The sequence below is a fragment of the Hibiscus syriacus genome, unplaced genomic scaffold (assembly GCF_006381635.1).
Source record: "Hibiscus syriacus cultivar Baekdansim isolate YM2019G1 unplaced genomic scaffold, ASM638163v2 tig00110503_pilon, whole genome shotgun sequence".
In the NCBI taxonomy this organism is placed as follows: Eukaryota; Viridiplantae; Streptophyta; class Magnoliopsida; order Malvales; family Malvaceae; genus Hibiscus; species Hibiscus syriacus.
This window is the reverse complement of record NW_024062764.1, coordinates 2,760,595-2,781,820: the sequence shown is the minus strand read 5'-3', so window position 1 is coordinate 2,781,820 and position 21,226 is coordinate 2,760,595. Positions and strand designations below refer to the sequence as shown.

Here is a 21,226-nt window from a genome sequence, read left to right as displayed (position 1 = left end):
CCCCATTTTAGAAGCAAAACACGCGAGTCCAGATGCAGGTATGGGTCGGATTAGGCGGTCTGATGGGCCAATATAAAAGCCAAAAAAACATTTTTAACTCTCATTTCTCTTCTTCCACGCCCGAGAACCCCCTTCCCCATTTCTCTGATTTCTCTCATCTGTCATCCAAGGATGAACAAGGGTTGGGTTTTTCAGAAACCGGCCACCGTGCCGCCTCGCCGGTCGCCGTTCATTGGCGGAAAAAGTTTAAAAAATTTCTTTTTCCGAAAGCTCTCTTCCTCTACTTCTCAAAAATCAAAGTTTTTTTAAAAAACCAAGCTTTAGGGAAGAGTAGATCTAAGAAATATTTTTTGAAAATAAGGGCCTCACTCTCTAATTTTTTTTGCTTTTTTCGAGCAAACAAGGCAACCACGCATGCAAGGAAGAATCGGTCGAACTAAAGGTAAAAAGGTATTACCTTTCTTTATTTCTTTCTTTTCGAACGTTTACAAGCCTTGGATCCTGCGTATTTTGAGTATTTCACGTGCAATCTCTAGGTATTTTCGTGTGTAATCCGTGGTGTGTGAGTGTTCTAGTTACATGTAATTTATAGCCTCAGATTTGGCTATTTTTAGATTACATTTTGAGTCCTAGATAGACTAAAACACTGCTTTATTTGTTGGTGATGGTACTTGCACCGGAGGATTCGGGAGCTGGTGCCGAGAGAACTGGGGATGAGCGCCGATGAGACGTGGTACACAAGGACTCTCGCATGGGGACAGTTGCGGCGCTGGCTTGGGGAAGCTGCTAGAGTTTAATAAAAACCCTAATCTAGTTGGGTTGCATTTGGGCCACTGCTGGGCCATGTCATTTTGTAACTTGTTCATTGGGCCTGTATTATAAATAAATAAATGAATGGATATGTATATTATATAATATAATAATAATAAGAAATATATTATATAAAATAATATCCACGGTCGAAATTTGATGTCTTCAGTATATATATATGTGTGTTATTTTTAGTATAAAATTTGTAAATTTTTATAGAATTGATATTTTAACTATTCAATTATTAAATTTATTAATATTATTGTATTTTATATAAAAATAAATTAATCACTGATATTTAATCTATTGATCAACTAATTTAAATCAAATACTATAGAGGAAGGAGCAACCCTCCCAAACCAATTTATTTCATTCAAGAGTTCTTTTCTTGTGGGGTAAAAGCTTCTCTCATGTATACCAAGGGTTGTTATGAAGTGATATCTCCCGGTCACAAGAACTTCCAAACAAAAAATCTTTGAGCAGGAGACATGCAGAAAAGAGAGTAAGTTATTGTATTATTTAATACTGATATACATAATTTTCTATGACCATATAGAATATGTGCATATTTTTTTTATATTTTCTATAACCTTATACGATATGTATATATTTCTTCAAATGTAACATCAAATTTATATTTATTTTCTCAAAACATTAGAACTTGTTAAGAAAAACTATCATTCAATTTGATTTAATGTTTCTTTCATATGAATAAGTTTGAAGTTCCAATTCGGCTATTCATTCCTTTATCCATTAGAAAACAGTGCCTTTCATAATTAAACTATTAAATAACACCGATGAAGAAAATCCAAAACAACATGATCCGCAGGCAAAAAAGACAACTTCTCACAACCCTAAAAGTCTTTTTTCCCCTTAATTCTAGAAGGAAAACAAAAGAAAAATAAACAGAAAAGATGTGCCCAAAATTCCAATGCTGAATTCACTCGGCATATTCCTCCTTTCCCTTGGCATAATCAATCCTCCTCATCAGAATCATTATCTGCTCCGGCAGCCGAATTCAGAGCTTTCAGCCTGTCAATCAGCTTCGCCTTCCTTTCCTCGTATGACAGCTTCTTGGGGTTGTACCTATAGTGCAGAACAATGTTGAAATGGATTCTCTTGAAAACCATTTTTATGATGTAAAGTTCTCTTTTGATCTATAACTAGCTAGTTTGTTCAGCCATGCCTGGTTTAATTGGCTGCCTGAACTATGTTAATAAATAAATTGCTGAAAGTGATAAATAAGCTAATACCTCTTGTGTTCCTTGGGAGGAGCCTTATCCAATTTCTTTGCTTCCGGATTTGCACGAATAGCTGCGTGAACCTTCTGGTACATTCCCTCAACGTTGTCAGGCTCAATGCCTCTCTTAATGAACTCACTGAAGTGAGACTGGTACTTCTCAGGCTCATCTTCCATCAAAGTCTGTAAACTTGACAAAGTGAGACTTACAAAAAAAACTAAAAAGACTTATAACCAAGCTCCGACCCCTTTATCACCCCACCCCACAAAAAACCCCAGAGATAGGGCTTCAACACCATCATCACTCCCCTGTAACTATCATATCTTTAAGTCTAGATCATACCCTCATGTATGCAGCAACATGACCACCGTATATGTATTTGCGGTGAACTTCGGGATCAAGTTGTTTACTGTCCTTGTTAAATCCAGCAAATCTCTTCTCGCTGTGAGGAATGTCAATTCCACCATCCAAAGCACCCTAAAATGAAGCAGAAAGACAAACCTTTTTAAAACCATAAGAATAGAAAATATAAGTGGAAGATTGACAAGCTAGAATATGATATATTCAAGAATAGTTTTCTTCATAACAAATAGGCAGGAAAGCATGAGCTAGCTGCTAATTTAACAGAAAAACTTAACTACTCATTGCAGAATTTTTTATCATATAAAATAATTGCCCCATTATGCACCATACGTTTTCTTTCATTTCCGGAAATTAGAACACTGACTTCAACAAAAGACCATTCTCATATATAGAAGCATGTGGATGAATGAATGATGACAAGTATGTTAATGCAGCGAAAACTCAAATATATAGGAATGGGTTCCACTGTACCTTGAGAACACCAAAAACACGGTTTCCAGTAGTTGTTTTGACAAGACCAACATCAAGGAGAGCACGGAAAGGCCTCCTGGTCTCTGCAGGTTCAACAGTGAAGTCCTCCCCAGTTGCCTGTGAGAAAATGACATGCATGATTTACAAATAAATATCATACAATAATACAAAAATACAAATCAACCAATATTTCTTCCAACCTTTAAAAACATGGCACATACATACCTCAACATTTCCCTCATAATCAGCATCCATCTCCAGTTGCTTCAGTGTTCGGCGAACCAAGAGGAGTCCAACACAATAGGCTGTGTTCAAAAGGGTTGTTAGAATACCATCCTCAACCATGGAGCAAAAAGAACTTTAATTTATACAAAAGAAAATCACACACCTGCAGCATAATTTGTAAGGCCAACTTCAAGTCCGTAGCGAGGCAGTTCATGAGCATATGCTGCTGCAAGAACTATATCACCAGAAATACTAGCATGTACAATTTGTGCAACTATATCCTTGTTGGTCTAATAAATGGTTAAGATTAGAACATTCACCAACAGCACACAAATGTTTACAGGGAAAATATGTAGGGAAGAAAGAATAATTAACATATTCAGCACATGTAATTGCCTATAAAAAATCTCACGTTATGTCTTAACTTTTAGAAGCCTAAACAATCAGACCATGCAACCAAAATTTTCACTGGAGAAGATAAATAATTGTTGAATACTACCCACATCATACCCCAAACAACAATGACGGAAAACAGGGCAGGCAGTCAGTCAGTTATAAGGATACAAATCGTGCAACAAACCGATATTTTGGGGTATTGTACTTGTTCTTATCCTGATTGATAAGACGGTTCCTGGCCCGGTAGTCAGTCTTGCCCTCTACAATGTCAAGATATAATTATAAACACAACAAAAGTAATAGAAATTCATAACACTATTCAAAGCATAGGTATTTGTATCATACCTCGCCTTCTCTTGAACTTAACTTGAAATCGCTTGAAGTATGCCTTAGACTTTTGAGCTTTCACGTAAGGCTAAGCCATAAAATTAACCGACTTAGAAAAAATAGGGAGCACTATGATAGACATTTCAACACAAATAAACCTATAAAATTGTTAAGTACTATGATACTTAAACCCCCGTTTCTAAGTCGAAATATAGATCAAACAAGAGTTATCCAATACTTACTACCATAAAATTTTAACGTTAAAGCAATAAAAATAATAATCAGTAGGCGAAGTTTTATTCCATTAAAACATTCATTTCCATTTCCTTTCTGGAAGCAAAAGATGAAATTGCAAACCTATGAACCAAACATTGCCTAAATCTTCTCAATAAAAAATAATAAACAACTTCAATTTATTGATTCTTTTTCTCAACAAGATCCTAACAACGTTAGGAACATGAATCCAATATTTCATGTTTTCATTAACAAAACATGGATCTGATTTTAAAATCTGTTTCAAAACATTATACAAAAGCAGATTTGTAATTGAAATGAGAGATGCTAGAATACCAAAAGGAAATGAGAAAATTTGAGAAATATGTAAAGATAAAAGATTATTGTGAGGAGATAGATTTACCATGGCTTTGAGCACAAGGCTTGCAGCTCCGAGAGAGTGAAGAGAAACGAGAGCTTTTGGCAAACCCTAAACGTGCGTTTTATAAGAGAAAGTCAACGGTGAAGATTGTTTCCATTTAGATGAGTTGCATGACAAATTATTTGGCCCGCTTAATTTTGGGCTGCTGAAGGAATCCAAATCATTAGTCCATCAAACCTTCCAAAAAGAAGGATAAACTACGAATTTAATACCTAAACCATCAGTTTTGACCAATTTTAATATTTAAACTTTCAAATTTTCAAACTCATTACTAACGTTTAATTTTTATTTCATTTTAGTACCTACCATTAAAATCTTAACGCGTTTAGTACCTAAAGTATAAGTTTTGATTTGTTTTAGTACCTAAACTTTCAATTTTTTTAAAAAATTTAACGTTAAATTTTGAACAGAGATATTAAAATGAAACAAAAACTAAACTTTAAGTATGATTTTAAAAAAGTTTAAAGTTTAGTACTAAAACGGACCAAAACTGATACTTTAGGTACTAAATGTATAATTTACCCAAAGAAACAACACAACCCTAAAATTATTTTTATATTCAATGGGATCTTTAAATTCAAAAAAAAAATTAATATGATCTTTTGATCAACAATTATCATCAACAAATTATTTTTAGGTATAATTCATAACGTTGATGTAACATTCAATAATGTTGATGTGATTGTTCACAATATTAATATGGTATTCAATAATATTGTCGTAGCAGTCTATAGTAATTAAAGATATAACATATGTGTTGAATTATATTTTTGTTGAGTTGACAGTCAAGTTAATCTTTTAAAATTAGAGGGTTTATTTAACTTTTAGAAAAAAATAAATCTAAAATATAAAAATATTTGAATATTTAAAAATATAAATATAAATATTTGAATATTTAAAAATCAATAAATAAATATAAAAAAACTTAAATTACTAAAATATTAAAAAATATATATTAAAAAATAAAAAAACAATATTTGTATCAACTAATCATATGTGAAACATTAATAATGCATCGGATAAAAAAAAGATGCTATAAATTTGGGGTGAGCACAACTCGAGTTGAAAAATTCATCTTTCTGATTGAAATCAATTTAAAAAATTTGACTCAATTTGACTCAACTCAAAAATAAATTGACTCAAATTGTAATTTTATAAACTCGACTTAACTCAAAAAATTTTTAAATTTGAGTCGAGCTATAAAATAAAACTCAATTTTTTTAGTAATTAGTGGCTTTATTTTTTAAATTTGAGTCAAAATCCTCAACTCTGTATATATATTGTATATGGTTATAGAAATCCATAAAAATTTGAAACAAATAGTACCACAATATTATAAATATTTATAATTAAATTTAAACAGAAATTCAAATAACTCGATTCGACTTGAAATTTTTTCAAATAAAATTTAAATTATAGAAATAAGACTTATAAACTCAAATATCTACTCGACTTGATCTCACCCCACCTATAAAAAAAATCATGTGGTGCTTGTTCTCAAAAAAGAAAATAAAAAAAAATTGAGTCTTGTGACTCAACAATTTCGATCTAAACATAAAAAATATTGGACAAAAAGGGGGGGAAATACCAAATATCACATGTTAATGATTAAATATAAAGTATAATAAAATAATGAAAACATGATATGACATGCACTTGTACACAAATATCTAAATAAGATATATATAGTTTTTAATAAATTGTAATTCATCATTTTATAATTTGTGATATATATTCTTAATTTTTTTTTATATTTTTAATTGTATTTTTAGTGTTTTTAATATATATTTAATATTTTATAATTTTTAATATTTATATTTCATTTTGTAATATTTTTATTTTAAAATTTAAACTTAAAATATTGTTTGAATAATTAAATAAACTTGAACTTTTAAAAAATAATTTGACCTTCAAACTCGAGTAAAAAATCAATTTTTCACATCTGGTGACACTCTAATTTAGGGGTTAAATTTTTTCTTAAATTTATTTCGGGGATTAAATTGAAATTTTAGTTAAATTTGATGACCAAACTGAATTTTTAATCAAATTCGGGGCAAATTTAGAAAACAACAAAAAATTGCCAGACCTATGGTATAATTTTTCCATTTTTTCAAATATGTAGGGTTTAAAACTCCAAACGAGAAACTTTTCATTTCTAGAAATGCAAATAGGGGTCAACGATTAATCAGTGGGTTAATTTTGGGTTCAGTCGGTTAACGGTTAATAATTTTGTTCACACTTCGATTTTGATTAATCCGATTCGAAATCAGTTAATTAACTAAACTAACTAAAATTATTAAATATTTAATATTATATATATATTACTTAGCTTTAGGAGTGTTTAAACTTTAGTTTGAACATAATTAACTAAATAAATTAAAAATATTAACTATTTAACATATAATATATATTATTTATAAATTTCGATTAACTGACCAATTAACTGAACTTAGTTTGATTTGGTTAAATTGTTTTGAGAAAATTCGGTTCGGTTAACGGCTAATGTGAAAAAAAAAAACAGTTAATAAAATTTGGGTAATTCGGTTTAGTCGGTTAATTGAATTAACCGTTTGAACACCTCTAAATGCAAATCTTTCTCTCACTTCCATTTTTGGAAACTTTTAGCCAAGAAACCTTAAACAACGCTTCGTCGTCGACCGTAGCTCCGTTTACGACACTGCTCGTACCATTGGACTCCTTGTGTCTCAAGTCCATCGATGTCCGCTTTGTAGCCGTTATCGTCGGCGTGTGGAGGGGTGAGATAATGCAAGCTTCTAACAATTCGAAATCAAGCTCTTTGTCATTCTCCGTCGTGAACCAAGATTGGTATGTGTCACAAAACCTCTTAAAATGATTTTTAAACTTTTTTCTAATTTTTCCGACCAAGACCACCACTGCACGCACCTCCAGTTGTCGTTGTTGTGCGTGGGGCTTGTCCATTGCATGGTGGACCTTATTAAAATGGGTCAACTCGACCCACTAACTCGTTCGACCTGACTCACCTATTGATCCGACCCAACCGAACTAAACTGAACCCGTCCAATCGAACCAAGCTGTTGAGAACTGATTGTTGACTGTTGGTTGTTGACCGATCGTTGACTTTTTCAATATCACATATATTGATGTTTTTCTATGTTTTGAGTTTGTTTTTAGGGTCCATTTTGCCAAATTTGAACTCAATAAGTTGTTTTTCAGTGTTTTATCTTTTCATTCGATCTGATTTATACGTTTAAGCTCTGTTTATGATGCAATTCTTTTTTCCCATGTATCCGAGATATTATGGGACATCAAACTCAAAGTTTAAGAATAATCAAGTGGTGTTAAATGACTTACCGATGTAGCACAAGAATCGAGGTAATACTTTACTATTCTACGCATGCTTTATGTACATGTTGGTAATTGGTTAGTGCATGAATGAATATGATTTGGCATGAGTTATGATTGATTATTTTAAACTTACTTCGATTTTGGTATAATGTTAATAAATTGATTTATACTCAAATGACTCATATAAGGAACCAGAGGATCGGTATATATTTTTAAGTTGAGTGAAGTTAACCTATGAACCATAAATTTTGATTTTTCCTATTAAGAGTTTTATTACCGTAAATATTTGGATGAGAAATAATAAAAGTACCCTTAAAGTTTAAAAAGGATATAGATTGCCTCTAATGGTGGGATTAACCTAAGAATTTAAATTTTGGTCCTATAAGGCTATCGATTTACTTATTAAATTCTTGATATGTTTGGAACATTTGTGACAGTCAATTTCTAACCTCTCTGAAGGCTAATGATCTAAAATTTATGATTTTTGAGCAACACCCGAAGACTAATTTACCGAAAGTACTCTATATGACTGAATTGATTAAAATGACTGAAATACTTAAGTTTTAAAATGGCCAAACTACCTCGAGCTATAAAATAACCTAAATACCCTCGTGACTTGGATTAAATGAATACCTTTGGATAAGTTCTAAAATCACCAGTGATGTTTTAAACAGTGTAACGACCATATAGATTATGGAGTACAACCTGAGTACGTCGACCCTTTTTAATGATATTACAATATAAGAATAAGGATGGATGTCATATGTGTTGAACTATATTTTGATATAACAATTTAAGGCAAAATGTTACAAGGACATGAATTGAATTTGTTCAAAGTTTTCAAAAATAATTAAAAGTTCATTTAACTTGGAATTGAGCACAAAATGTTTTCTGGACAAGCAGTACCGATACTATTCTTACAGTATAGATACCTCATGAATAATATCAATATTGTTCATATGGTACCGATACCAAAGGTAAGGGAAGTATCGATACTCACTAGGTAGTATCGATACTACCATCATTGCTCAAATTCTAGAATGCAAAAATGGCACCGATACCCAAAGGGGTACCGATACTACTTTACATAGTAGTATTGATACTATAGGCATAGTATTGATACCATCATACCCCAACGGCTAATAACGACTAGTTGATTTCAAAATAAAAAAGGTAGCACCGATACTCCCTTTAGGAGTATCGATACCCTCTGTAATGGGCCATTTTATTTTGCAGAGAAAACATCCCCCAAACAGCTCCAAATCATCCCCAACGGATATAAATGACCACAACTTCATTCCAACATATAAATATAAGTTGATGACATTTGAAGAAGGGTTAGAACACCTATCCAAGCAATCAAACACAAGAGAAGAGTTTTTCAATCTTATTTTATCTCTCTTGTAAATATTTGTGTTTTTAATGAGCTAAAATTGTAAACACCCTACATTTGAGAGATTTTATTGTTTACTTCTTTTTACCTTTTGTAAAAGGGGATTGGTTCTATCTTAGCCAAGTGAAAAGATAGGGAATGTAAATGTTATCTCTTGATCCTTGAAAAAAAAACAAATTAGTGAATTTGTTAGAAAATTCTAAGTGAGGAGCTTAAGTAGTGAAGGTGGACTTAATTGAGAAGTCAAACCACTATAAATCCTTGTGCAAAATTTCTCTATCTTTTTCTCTCATTGCTCCCTAAATAAATTTTGCCAATTCACTCCTCTTACAACTTCTTCGATTGTTCAATTGAGCCTCTTTGATCTTAAAAATTGGTATCAGAGCTTGACTTATTAGAAGGTTTAACCACCTTGAGACGATCCTAGAAGAAGCTCTACCGATTCCCGATGCAACCGACAAAGAGATGGCTTCAACATCCAGTGCTTATTACGTGGAAGATTTACAACCAATCAACTAGCCACCCTACTTCAATGGATAAAACTACGCCTATTGGAAGAATATGATGATGATATTCATTCAAGCAAATGATCTAGGAACTTGGAACTTAATCATAAAGGGTTACTCCACTCCACCCGGTGAGATGGATGATTGGAGTGATTGAGAGAATAAGAAGTTTCAACTTAATGCTAAGGCTATGCACATCCTCTTTTGTGCATTAGACCCGTATAAATATGAAAGAGTCTCCTCTTGAGCCAATGCCAAAGAGATATGGGATAAGCTCCAAGTCACTCATGAAGGAACCGATGAAGTGAGGGAAACCAAGATAAGTCTTCTCAACCATAGCTACGAGAACTTCAAGATGAAAAATGATGAAGACATCAAAGCTATGATATATAGATTTTTCGTGATTGTCAACAGCCTCAAGGGATTTGGAGAAGTAATCCCTAATGAGTAGCTTGTGAAGAAGATGATCTACTCTCTTTCAAAGTCTTGGAAATCGAAGAAGATGTCGATTATCGAAGCTAAAAACCTAAAGTCTCTCACTCTCGACGAGCTTATTGGTTATCTTCTCACTCATGAGTTGATGGTGAAGGAAAAGGAAGATGGTGAAGAAAAGAATGATAAGAAGAAAGAAATAAAAAAGAAGAAGGTATACATTGCCTTTAAATCAACCAATGAGAGCAATCAAGATTCAAATGAAAAGGTGAATAAAGATGATGAAGAAGAAGAAGAGATGGCCAAGCTCTTCAAAAGATTCAAGAGATTCATGACTTCCAAGGAAGTGAATCATGAATCAAGTAAGAAGAAGAGTCTCCTAGTGTACTTCGAATGTCAAAGAATGGGGCATGTCAAGTATGAATGTCCCCTCATAAGAAAGAAGGGATCAAGTAAGAAAAAGTCATTTGTGGTTGCTTGGAGTGATGAAGATGAAGTAGTCAACCTATGCCTCATGGCCATCGAAGAAGATTCAATTGTAACTTCTAACTCAAATGAATTTGGAATTTGAGACCATCAATTCCAAATATAAGAAATTAATTTCAAAATTTAAAGTTGAAAATGATTTGATTTTGAAAGCAAAAGTTGATTTTGAAAGTTAAAATGAAAATTTGAAAAATGATTTAGAGCTTTCAAAAGTCAAAATCAATGATTTAGAAAAAAAATTAATTTGAAAGTTAAGTTTGAGAGCTTAACAAAAGAAAAAGAATTAATTTCTAAAAAACAACTCATTATGTTTAAAAATGACAAAATGCTCACATTTCCATTTTCATGGTCATATAGAACATGCTTGTCCTATAAAGAAAATAAAATATTTAAAATTAGACAAATATGGGTTCCTAAGGGGCCAAGGGGCATTGAGACTAATGTTCAAGGATCTAAAGCAATTTGGATACCAAAATCTACTTAAATGTCTCTTGTAGGTGTGTGGGAGAAATGGTGACAAAGTGAAGAAATCAAGATGCTTCAGCCACACTTGAAAAGGAATGTGTAGCCTCTAAGCTTAATATTTTTGTTTTTTAATTATTTGGTTGCTCATTTTGATTTAAGCATGCATGAGTTTTGATTTTAAATAGATTTTATGTTTTCTATCTCATGTATATTAAAAAAGGTGTAATGATTAACACTTTAAAGATTTAATGATTTTTCATAATTTTTGTTCTTCGAAATGAATTTTGGTCAAAATTAGTTTTAAATAAAAATGATATCACTCTAACAATTGATATCAATTTTCAAAATGTTTTGATTTTAAATTTTTGACCTAAATTTAAATGTTTATGCATGTAATTTAAAAATGCAAATGATATCTCTCTAACAATTGATATCAAAATTTTCAAATGCATAACATTTTTGGAAAGCTTTATGCATATACACTTAATTTCAACATTTGGTATTGCATAAAGAATTTTAGACTTTGATATATTGAATTTCATGTGCTATTAACATGTTTGTTATTATTTGTTGAAATTCAATTTTGCTTAAGTGTCAAGCCTTTAAAGTCAAATTATGTTTGGAATGTAATTTTTGAGGGGTAGCTTTGATTTTTCAAATTATTTTACTTTAAAATTTACCACTTACTCTCGAATGTTATTTTAAACTTTAAAGGTGAATTATTTTTTATATAATAAAAGGGGAGAGAAGTATGAGTTTGAAAAATTCAATTTCTCAATGAAAAAGGAGAGCTAATCATTTTCCAACAATTGATATATTTTTCATTAAAAGTTTTATTAAGGGAGAATTTTGCAAAAAACATTTTTTTCAAATGTTTTGTTATATCAAAAAGGGGGAGATTGTTGTACTATATTTTGATATAACAATTTAAGGCAAAATGTTACAAGGACTTGAATTGAATTTATTCATAGTTTTCAAAAACAATTCAAAGTTCATTTAACTTGGAGCACAAAATGTTTTTATGAATAAGCAGTACTGATATTGTTCTTACAGTATTGATATCTCATGAACAATATCGATATTGTTTATATGGTACCGATACCAAAGGAAATAGAAATATCGATACTCACTAGGTAGTATCGATACTACCAACATTGCTCAAATTCCAGAATGCAAAAATGGTACCGATACTACTTTACATAGTAGTATCGTAGTATCGATACCATTAGGCCCTAACTGCTAGTAACGTCTAGTTGATTTAAAAATAACAAAGGTAGTACTGATTCTCCCTTTAGGAGTACTGATACCCTCTGTACTGGACAATTTTATTTTGCAGAGAAAACATCCCAAAACGGCTCCAAATCATCCCCAACGACTATAAACGAGCACAACTTCATTCCAACATATAAATATAAGTTGAGGTCACTTGAAGAAGGTTTAGAACACCTATCTAAGCAATCAAACACAAGAGAAGAGTTTTTCAATCTTATTTTATCTCTCTTGTAAATATTTGTGTTTTTAGTGAGATAAATTTGTAAACACCCTACCTTTGATAGGTTTTATTGTTTACTTCTTTTTACCTTTTGTAAAATGGGATTGGTTCTATCTTAGCCAAGTGAAAAGATAGAGAGTGTAAAGGTTATCTCTTGATCCTTGAAAAAGAAAGAACAAATTAGTGAATTTGTTAGAAAATCCTAAGTGAGAAGCTTAGGTAGTCGAGGTAGACTTAGTTGAGAAGTCGAACCACTATAAATCCTTGTGCAAAAGTTCTCTATCTTTTTCTCTCCTTACTCCCTAAACATTTTTTTGCCAATTCACCCCTCTTGCAACTTCTTCGGTTCTTCAATTAAGCCTATTCGATCCTAACAATATGAATACATTTGCATCTCTTTAGAATTCATTTAAGAAAGATTTGTGAAGGTGAACTATTTAACTTCAGAAAGCAGTCAATAATAAGGAATTGACATCCATGAAGCCATCCTATCAGAATTTTTGATAAGTACCATATTGATGGATATGTTAGTTCGATTTGACTTGGGAGCTGAATAAGTTGTTAGAAATCTCGAATATCGATGATCCTTATTAACTCATCTGACCAACATTTCTTCGAAAATTAAAGTGACTAAAATGCCCTACTAGCCTAAATATTGAAATCTAGAATAACACTAGGGTCACAGTTCCTGAGTACCCTTATTATTTATTTGAATCCTAAATGGTCCTAATATATCATATTTCAAATTTCTAATTTGATATGTTAGTTATCGACCCCTTTTAAATAGGGGACTCATTTATGAAATTAGTTCGAAATTTATTTGAAGTTATGCCTCCCTTTCTCTTATTTTTATCAAGTACTTCCAAGAAATAAATTGAGCCCTTTAGTGTGTTCGATGCACATTTGGTTATTTTCTTAGATTATGAGACTGTTTTCTCTGATTTTAAAAGTACAACTCTATTATCTGAAACAAAAACACAATCTCTAATTTCTATTTTCTGATACAAAATATGTATGTATCATGATTTTATGATATTATTGTTTTACTATTCTAAGGTTGATATTATTGGAGGAGGTATTTCAGGCTTAATCTATGACTTGTAAGACTTTATTGCATGCTCCTCATTTTTTGTGCATAGGGTAAGTCCTTACCGCAGGTCATTGTGTTGTATGCAAGAGGTCTTTACCGTATTTCTTTATGCTATAAGTATAAGATCCTTACCGGGTGTACAGATTAGTGTATGATTCAGGGGAACCTACATATTCTGGTGTTCGGATAGAGGGCAATCAGATGATTTTTTTAAAATTAAAATTTACCTTCTCTTTAAAAATCTTTTTTACTGAATTAAATTATTTCAATATGAAACTATATGTATATTTTTCTCCGCACTAATGTGTTACACTAAACTTTTCAACTCAAAATCCAATATCTATCTCTGTTAATTCTTATGATCTATATACTTTCCGACTGTTACTTTAAGGATCATTAATGAAATTTCAATTCTTTTCTGGAGCCCGTAGATACCTGCATCACTAAGGAATTTCATATCTTATCATATATTTATTTGACCTTTAGCATCATCCGATAGTTCAGTATTACTGAGCTTCCCAAAGCTCACTATATTATATATTACTTACCATTTTAGGTCAAAGGAATTGATCATGTGCTTTTTATCGACATCAACAATGGGAGTTCCATCGGTGTTGCTTGTGGAGTACGGTACATGTGTACTTAGAGGGCATGTAGGTTAAAGATTGCTTTTATATTAGAGTATGAAACTTATTTTAATATTGTGTATTATCAAATTCTGTTTTAATAACTGAATTTATTATATGTTAAAATTATTTTACGAATTTAAAATTTTAGTGGTTAAAGTTGTGTTTTCTCAAATTTTCAGAGATGGTAACTCCGGTGGTCCTAATGTGACACCTTGAATCGGATCAGGTCACTCATATCAATCTGAGAGTGTTACATCTATCATGTTATTAGTCATCGTGGACTATCAAGTCAATATTGTTGATTGCTAATTATGGACTGTTACATCAACATCGATATCGAGTATAAAAATAATTTAAAAGCTATATATATATATATATATATTAAATTGAAAACCTGATCTACTATTAAACCTTAAAATTATAACAACTGATTTTATTAAATCAACAAGAAACTAGTAAGAAAAACATTTTAAGCAAGTTAAAAACAAGAACAATCCGTGGCTTCCTCATAAAAAATAAGTGAAAAAGACAAATATCAAATTAAAAAAATATTCGCGTTTTTTAGGTTGGCAATAGGAATCAGCTTTTTCCATTTTTATCCCTTTTCCATAATCCATTCCTTTTATATATTTAATAAAAGTATTTGATTCATCATGACTATTAAAAAAGCCGTTAAAAAGTATCGAACATTTTTATCGGTTTACAGCTAGCCTGGACTGGAGGGTTCGGAAACTTAAAATCCAATTAGACTCTTCCATTAAATCAATTAGTGATGGTGAAAAGGCAACCAGTCCCCTGTCGCTTGTTCGAGACATTTGCAGGATGCTCTCTGACGACTGGGATTTACTCTTTATATGGGTTATAAGAGAAGTAAATGCAGCTGCTGATGCTATGGCAAAGTTGGCTGACAAAACTACCTTTTCAACGACAACTTATGAAGATCCTCCCCCGCATTATGTCCGTTTCTCTCTCGGGATAGGCATGGTCCACCTTATGTGAGACTAGTTTTGTAATCTTTTTTTTCCTCTCTTTCAATCCAAAAAAAATTTAAAATAGAATAAATTAATCTATCAATCAATATTTGAGACGTGATTTAATTTTTATTTTTAATTTAAATAAAAATAAGATTCATAAATTTAATAAACCCTTATATTTTTAATATTTTTTCCAGAAAATACCTTAAATTTTGTATAATTCTAAAATATATTTAAAATCATTAATCCCAAAATCAATTTCACTGTTGATCATTATATTTGTCGATGATCAGTCATTCACCTACCGACAACCATGCAATTCGATTGGAATTTAAGAATATGAGTATTGAGATTTAGGGATTAGATTTAAGGGATGGAAACTATAACAAAGAGATGATCAACCAATGATAGGTAGTAGGCAGTCGACGAAGACTGGTAGACAACAACAACGAGAGATAATCAAAGATAAAATTGATACATTCGGATTAAAGATTTTTTTTTTTTTGAGATTTTAATTTTTTGTGTTTTTTGAAAAATAATAATAATTTTAATTTTTTTAAAGTTAAATTTATAAAAAAATTATAAAAGTACCACATATCATATTTTAAGAGGTTGATGATTCTTTTTAACGGTTATTACATATTATTTACGTAAAACAATAATGTCGAAAACGTTAAATAAATTTTGAAGAAAAAAAAGTTAGGCACCTAAACGATAAAATAGACATAATTTAGGCATTGTTTTATAATTAAGCCTTAGTTAAATCTGTTCCCCATACGTTTAATATCATAATTACTCTAAATAATAAATAAATTTCCAAATCCTAAACCCCAACGTTAGAATTTCATAGAAACATAAAGGATTTTAGACTCATTTTTTTATGATTAATGGCTGCGAGTGCGAATCCGACGGGGAATAATCAGGAAGGTTCGTCTAACCAGAACGTAACGCGGTCTCCTCCACCACCAGCCAATGGCGTTTCCGTCAATACGAACAACAGCGGGGTAATACATCCTCCGCGGCCGCTGCCGTATCGTCTGATACGCAGTCCGCGTTAAGGCATAACCCTAGCATCTCCCTCGATTGGATTCCTGAAGAACAAATGATGCTAGAAGATTTTGCTAGTCAAGTAAGCTCCGTCTCCGTTTCATAGTATCAAATTGTGGTTGCAGATTTTGTTGCGGATGCAATGTCGCGGTTGAGGATGCTGCGGACGTTACGTAACGTGTTGCGGTTGTCGCGGGTGTGATCTCTTCCTCAAAAATCACAATACGTCTAAAATATTATATTTATACATTTTACAGTTATCTTTTAATATACTAATATTAATATACTCTTTTAATATTTTATTTTGAAAATAAAAATTTAATTTCATAGATACAAATTTATTAAAAGCAAATATAAATCATAGAAGTATTATCATACTGAATAATGGATAATAATAATTATAATGTTAATGAATAACGTATAAACATTATCACTAAAATAATATCAAATTTTTTATATTGTAACATAAAAATATTCATTTTGCATACCTTAGAAAGAAAAAAAAATACATAACTACAAATATAAAATTCTATATCTTACAGTTCACCACCAAAATGAATGGCGTGGCGAATCTAAATCATTTTCATCTTCGTCATTATCTTGGTTTTGATTCCTTCCTATTCCATGTGAAGAAGACATCACATTATGTGCATCATAAGATGCATCATTGGTAGAAAACATGTTGTATGATAAATGATGACAAAAAAAAATCTATAACTTGGATTTTGTTCAAGCTAAGGTGGATAACATGAATTTGGTTGGTAAGAATGAGAACCATGAGATGATTCACTAATTTCATTATCATCTGTAGCTGAACTATATGATGATAAACCTGTAAAGTGTTCTCACATCCTTCTATGACTTCTATCATCATCATCTCTTCTATTTTGTGATGCATTTGATCTATACAATCCTGAATTATCATCGTAAGGATTTCTGGACGTACCTTGATCTCCATGAAAAGCAGTAGAATAAATGTGTCTATATTTTGGTTGGTATGTACCTTCATTATCACAAACATAATCATCACACAACCACCACCATCATCGTCGTCGTCGTTGTCACCATCATCATCAACATAACTTGACTATGATAACTGAACATTTTCCTCATTAGATGGAGTAGGTGAACTGTTTATATCTTCACCTTGAGTTTCTTCATCAGTTTCATTAAGTAACTCCTCAGGCAACCATGAGAAATTTTGTTCACTATCAAGTGTAACATTCTCTCTTTCTTCAATCCATGCATTTAATAGTTCACTCTCTTCAAAAATATTTTCAAGATTAATCAGATTAAAACCCAATTATAATTCTTATGCACTTTTTCTTTGCATGTGTCTCAGCTTCAACCTCTTATTATAATGGACATAAACCTATTATAATGGATATATATAAACCAAATTTTGTAGCTTTTTATGCTTGAGTCTATTTCTCTTCTTTGTATAGATCAAACTAAAAGTACTACAATTACACTCACAATTTGAAGATGAAGTTGTTTGACTTAAAATTTTGACAGCGATGCGTTGAAGTTGCGGTGCACAATTTTCATAATTAAGCCACCATTCAGCTACAAAAAACATAAATATTAAGATATAATTCATAAAGTATTTATACAAATATCTTTATTATCTACAAAATTAAAGAGGATAAATTCTTTTTCTTTACCAGGGTTAGTCTTCAAAATTGCAGCTTGAACTAATGGTGTTCCAAAAGAATCCATTTTGTCTCGATATAACAACAACTAAAAATAAATGAATTAGTAGTTTAAACATGATAATTTATGAATTTTTTTCAAACAAATTAAGTATATAAAATGTAACACCCCAATCCGTACCCGACCCTGATACAAATCTGAGGTGTCACATTGACTTTTCAAAAACTTTGACTTGTTGAAAATTTTAAACTTTTATTTGTATTCAAGTGGTGAAACCCTTAAATCAAAGTTACTATTGAAAATTCAAACTCACATTGAAATTAAATACTTAAAAATTTACATAAATATAAAATAATATGATTACAAAACAAATCAGAGCATTACAATTTAAAACTTTGTGATACATGTCAACAAAATTAAAAAATTATAAGAAACCTACGATTCAAATTGTTCTGATCTGATCTTCTTCAGAAGTATGATGTCCTCTCCTAGCTTTAACCCTCAGATTTCTTTGAACCTACATGTGAAACAATCACACGCTAAGTCGATGACTTAGTGAGGCAATAATGAGTATAATAAAGCATTTAAAAAATAATTGCTTAATCAATCCATATTAAAACACTTCATACTGAAATCAAACTACCTTTCATAAAATACATATATATTGTTACTCATTATTCAATTTATATCACTTTATTATTTTAGACCAATGCATATTACTGAGAACTCAAGGTATTTGAGTACATTGAGGTTGTGCACTAATGCAGTCACCACTGCTCATATAATTTGCACCAAACTGCCACGTAGAATTTGTCCCGAAGGACTACGTAGAATTTTTTCGAAGGAGCACGTAGAATTGTCCCGAAGGACTGCGTAGAACCCTCGACTCTTGGCATGCCAACTATACCTCTAATTTTCATACATATACCTTGGGCTTTAACTATATAATTATTTTTCATTTCATTATTCAAAGCGTGTCTTATCCACGTAGAGCACATTCACATAGGGTATTTTCACGTAAAAACATTCTCACTTTACACATTTTCACATGGAACATTTCCATATAAAACATATTCACATATAACATTTCCACATACCAATAAAATCAAAACAATAATTTGAAAATACACTTTAAATAAAGCATCATAAATAAATTTTGCATAAAGTAAATAAATTGTTTTCGATCAAAAATTTTGAGGTTGTCTTATCCAAGCCGTACTTATATTTAATATAAATAAATTAGTTGCATTCACCTTTGCCTCACGTAAGTTCTGTAACACCCCCAACTCGTATCCGACCTGAATATGAGTCTGAGGTGTCACATTGACCTTTCAAATCATTTAATTATATAAAATAGAAGAGAATTTCAGACTTAATTTGAATAAACTGAATAATTTTCATACATTAAATCAAAAAGTTTACAAAAAATGATCAGAGCGTATACAATTTAACTTTAACGTACATGTCAACACTATTTTCATATGATTCACATTCACATGTCACATGGCTTATATCTTATTCTTATATCTTCTCACAAACATATATTCACATAGTCAACCAATTCATCACATATACGAGTACTCATATGACTCATATCATTTCACACGTAGTCTCATAATTTATCCTTGCGTAGATCATATAATATTCTCATATATTCTCATATATTATGGTCACATATAGCATATCACATAGGATCATATTATATAACATGTATTCATGTAAATCCTATATAGAAATGCACTTAACATATAGACATATGCCTATACTCATGTACACATAAACATCATCTCAATATCATACTTGTATTAATGTACTCTTGTAATCTAATATAGGAATTAGACTCATCACAAGTCCGGACTTGTCCATATAGATATCAAAATTCGAATTACTCTGAAAGGTTCTTACTAATACAACTAAACAAAGTACTAAATTCTAACTTTCAACTTGAGTAGTATCAGTACTACAAGTACAGTATCAATACCTCTAGGCTTGTAGTATCGATATCATCCTTTCGTTATCGGTACCTATTCTTGATTCTGAAATTTCATTGTAAAAATGGTATCGATACTATTACTTCAGTATCGATACCCCATGAAGATTTTACCAATTTTTTCCTTATGGTATCGATACTGTTTATACATTATCGATACCCACTCATACTTATCACATATTTTGCCTTGTAGTATCAGTACTTACTCATCCAATACCGATACTACTAACCTAGATTATACTTCTTTAACCCGAAAATTACCAACACTTCACCTAAACTCCATTTATTTAACTCCCTTCATGGCATTAAACTTAAATATACATACTTAAACCATCTTTTAACACTATAACACATCATCATCTTCAATATCTCACCATAACTCTTGAAATTAAGAATTTTACTAAACTTTCAACATGTTCTAAACTCATTTCTAATACCTTAGACTTCTTATTCCTACTTATGACAAGTCAAATTTATCCATAAAACTCCAAAAACTACTCTATATCAAAATTCATTACCAAACCCATTTTACCAATTCATTTCTAATTCTTTTCTCTTGTTGTTTTAATTCTATACAAGCTTTCCTTAAGCTTGTATAACACCCATGCTTTAAAACCAATCCCAAAATTGAAGAAACCAACCAAATTTCAGAACTTACATTTGGAAATGAAGCTCACGGCAGAGGAAGAATATAAGGAAAAGAGATTTCCAGATTCTACATAATATCCACGTGCCTACTCCTTAATAAAGGAGATAAATATCCTTAAAAATGAAAAGAACATAACACCCTTCATTCCTTACTTCTTTGCTATTTAATCCAATACCAAGATATTCCAATCTAAGTCCTTGAACTTTTCTAATTTTTCAAAACTAGACACAAAGTTTCAAAATCTTATAATTTAGTCACTAACTTAGTTTTTAGGATGTTACAAGTTCTAAACAAAGTCCTTTTCCTTTCGTTCAATCTCGTACTATATTGCTTCATTAAATAAGCTTTCGATCCAAATCTACATATTAACGTATTCAAGATAAATATCGAATCTCAATTAACGATTAACCAATACGTATTTACATAAACAAAATAAACCATCCAATTTAAAATCTCAGACTGAATAGTATCAGTATCCCTCTTACAGTACCGATACTTCTCCTCTATGTTACTGATACCTACTTCAATATCGGTAACATTTTGGCATTCTAGAATTTCATTTAAATTACAATATCGATACCTTCCTCTTGGTATCGATACCTTCA

General features: G+C 31.1%; 1 protein-coding gene across 1 annotated transcript; it reads right to left on the bottom strand.

Annotated features, from left to right (window-relative positions):
* Nucleotides 1-1,580: 1,580 nt before the first annotated feature.
* Nucleotides 1,581-15,126, bottom strand: LOC120129759 (60S ribosomal protein L5-like). Its single transcript, XM_039147184.1, has 10 exons — nucleotides 15,122-15,126; nucleotides 4,471-4,489; nucleotides 3,852-3,921; nucleotides 3,675-3,766; nucleotides 3,274-3,400; nucleotides 3,111-3,190; nucleotides 2,886-3,002; nucleotides 2,394-2,528; nucleotides 2,064-2,233; nucleotides 1,581-1,896 (listed from the first exon to the last, which is right to left on the bottom strand). The coding sequence occupies exons 2-10, from the start codon at nucleotides 4,471-4,473 to the stop codon at nucleotides 1,785-1,787; spliced, it is 906 nt and encodes a 301-aa protein (XP_039003115.1). The 5' UTR covers nucleotides 4,474-4,489; nucleotides 15,122-15,126; the 3' UTR covers nucleotides 1,581-1,784.
* Nucleotides 15,127-21,226: the final 6,100 nt, after the last annotated feature.

Bases quoted from the DNA above. Each gene is read 5' to 3' on its own strand.
- LOC120129759 (XM_039147184.1), bottom strand. The intron at 3,401-3,674 runs GTATCCTTATAA...ACCATTTATTAG, and splicing joins ATCGGTTTGTTGCACGATTT to ACCAACAAGGATATAGTTGC. The intron at 2,529-2,885 runs GTACAGTGGAAC...GCTTCATTTTAG, and splicing joins GTGTTTTTGGTGTTCTCAAG to GGTGCTTTGGATGGTGGAAT.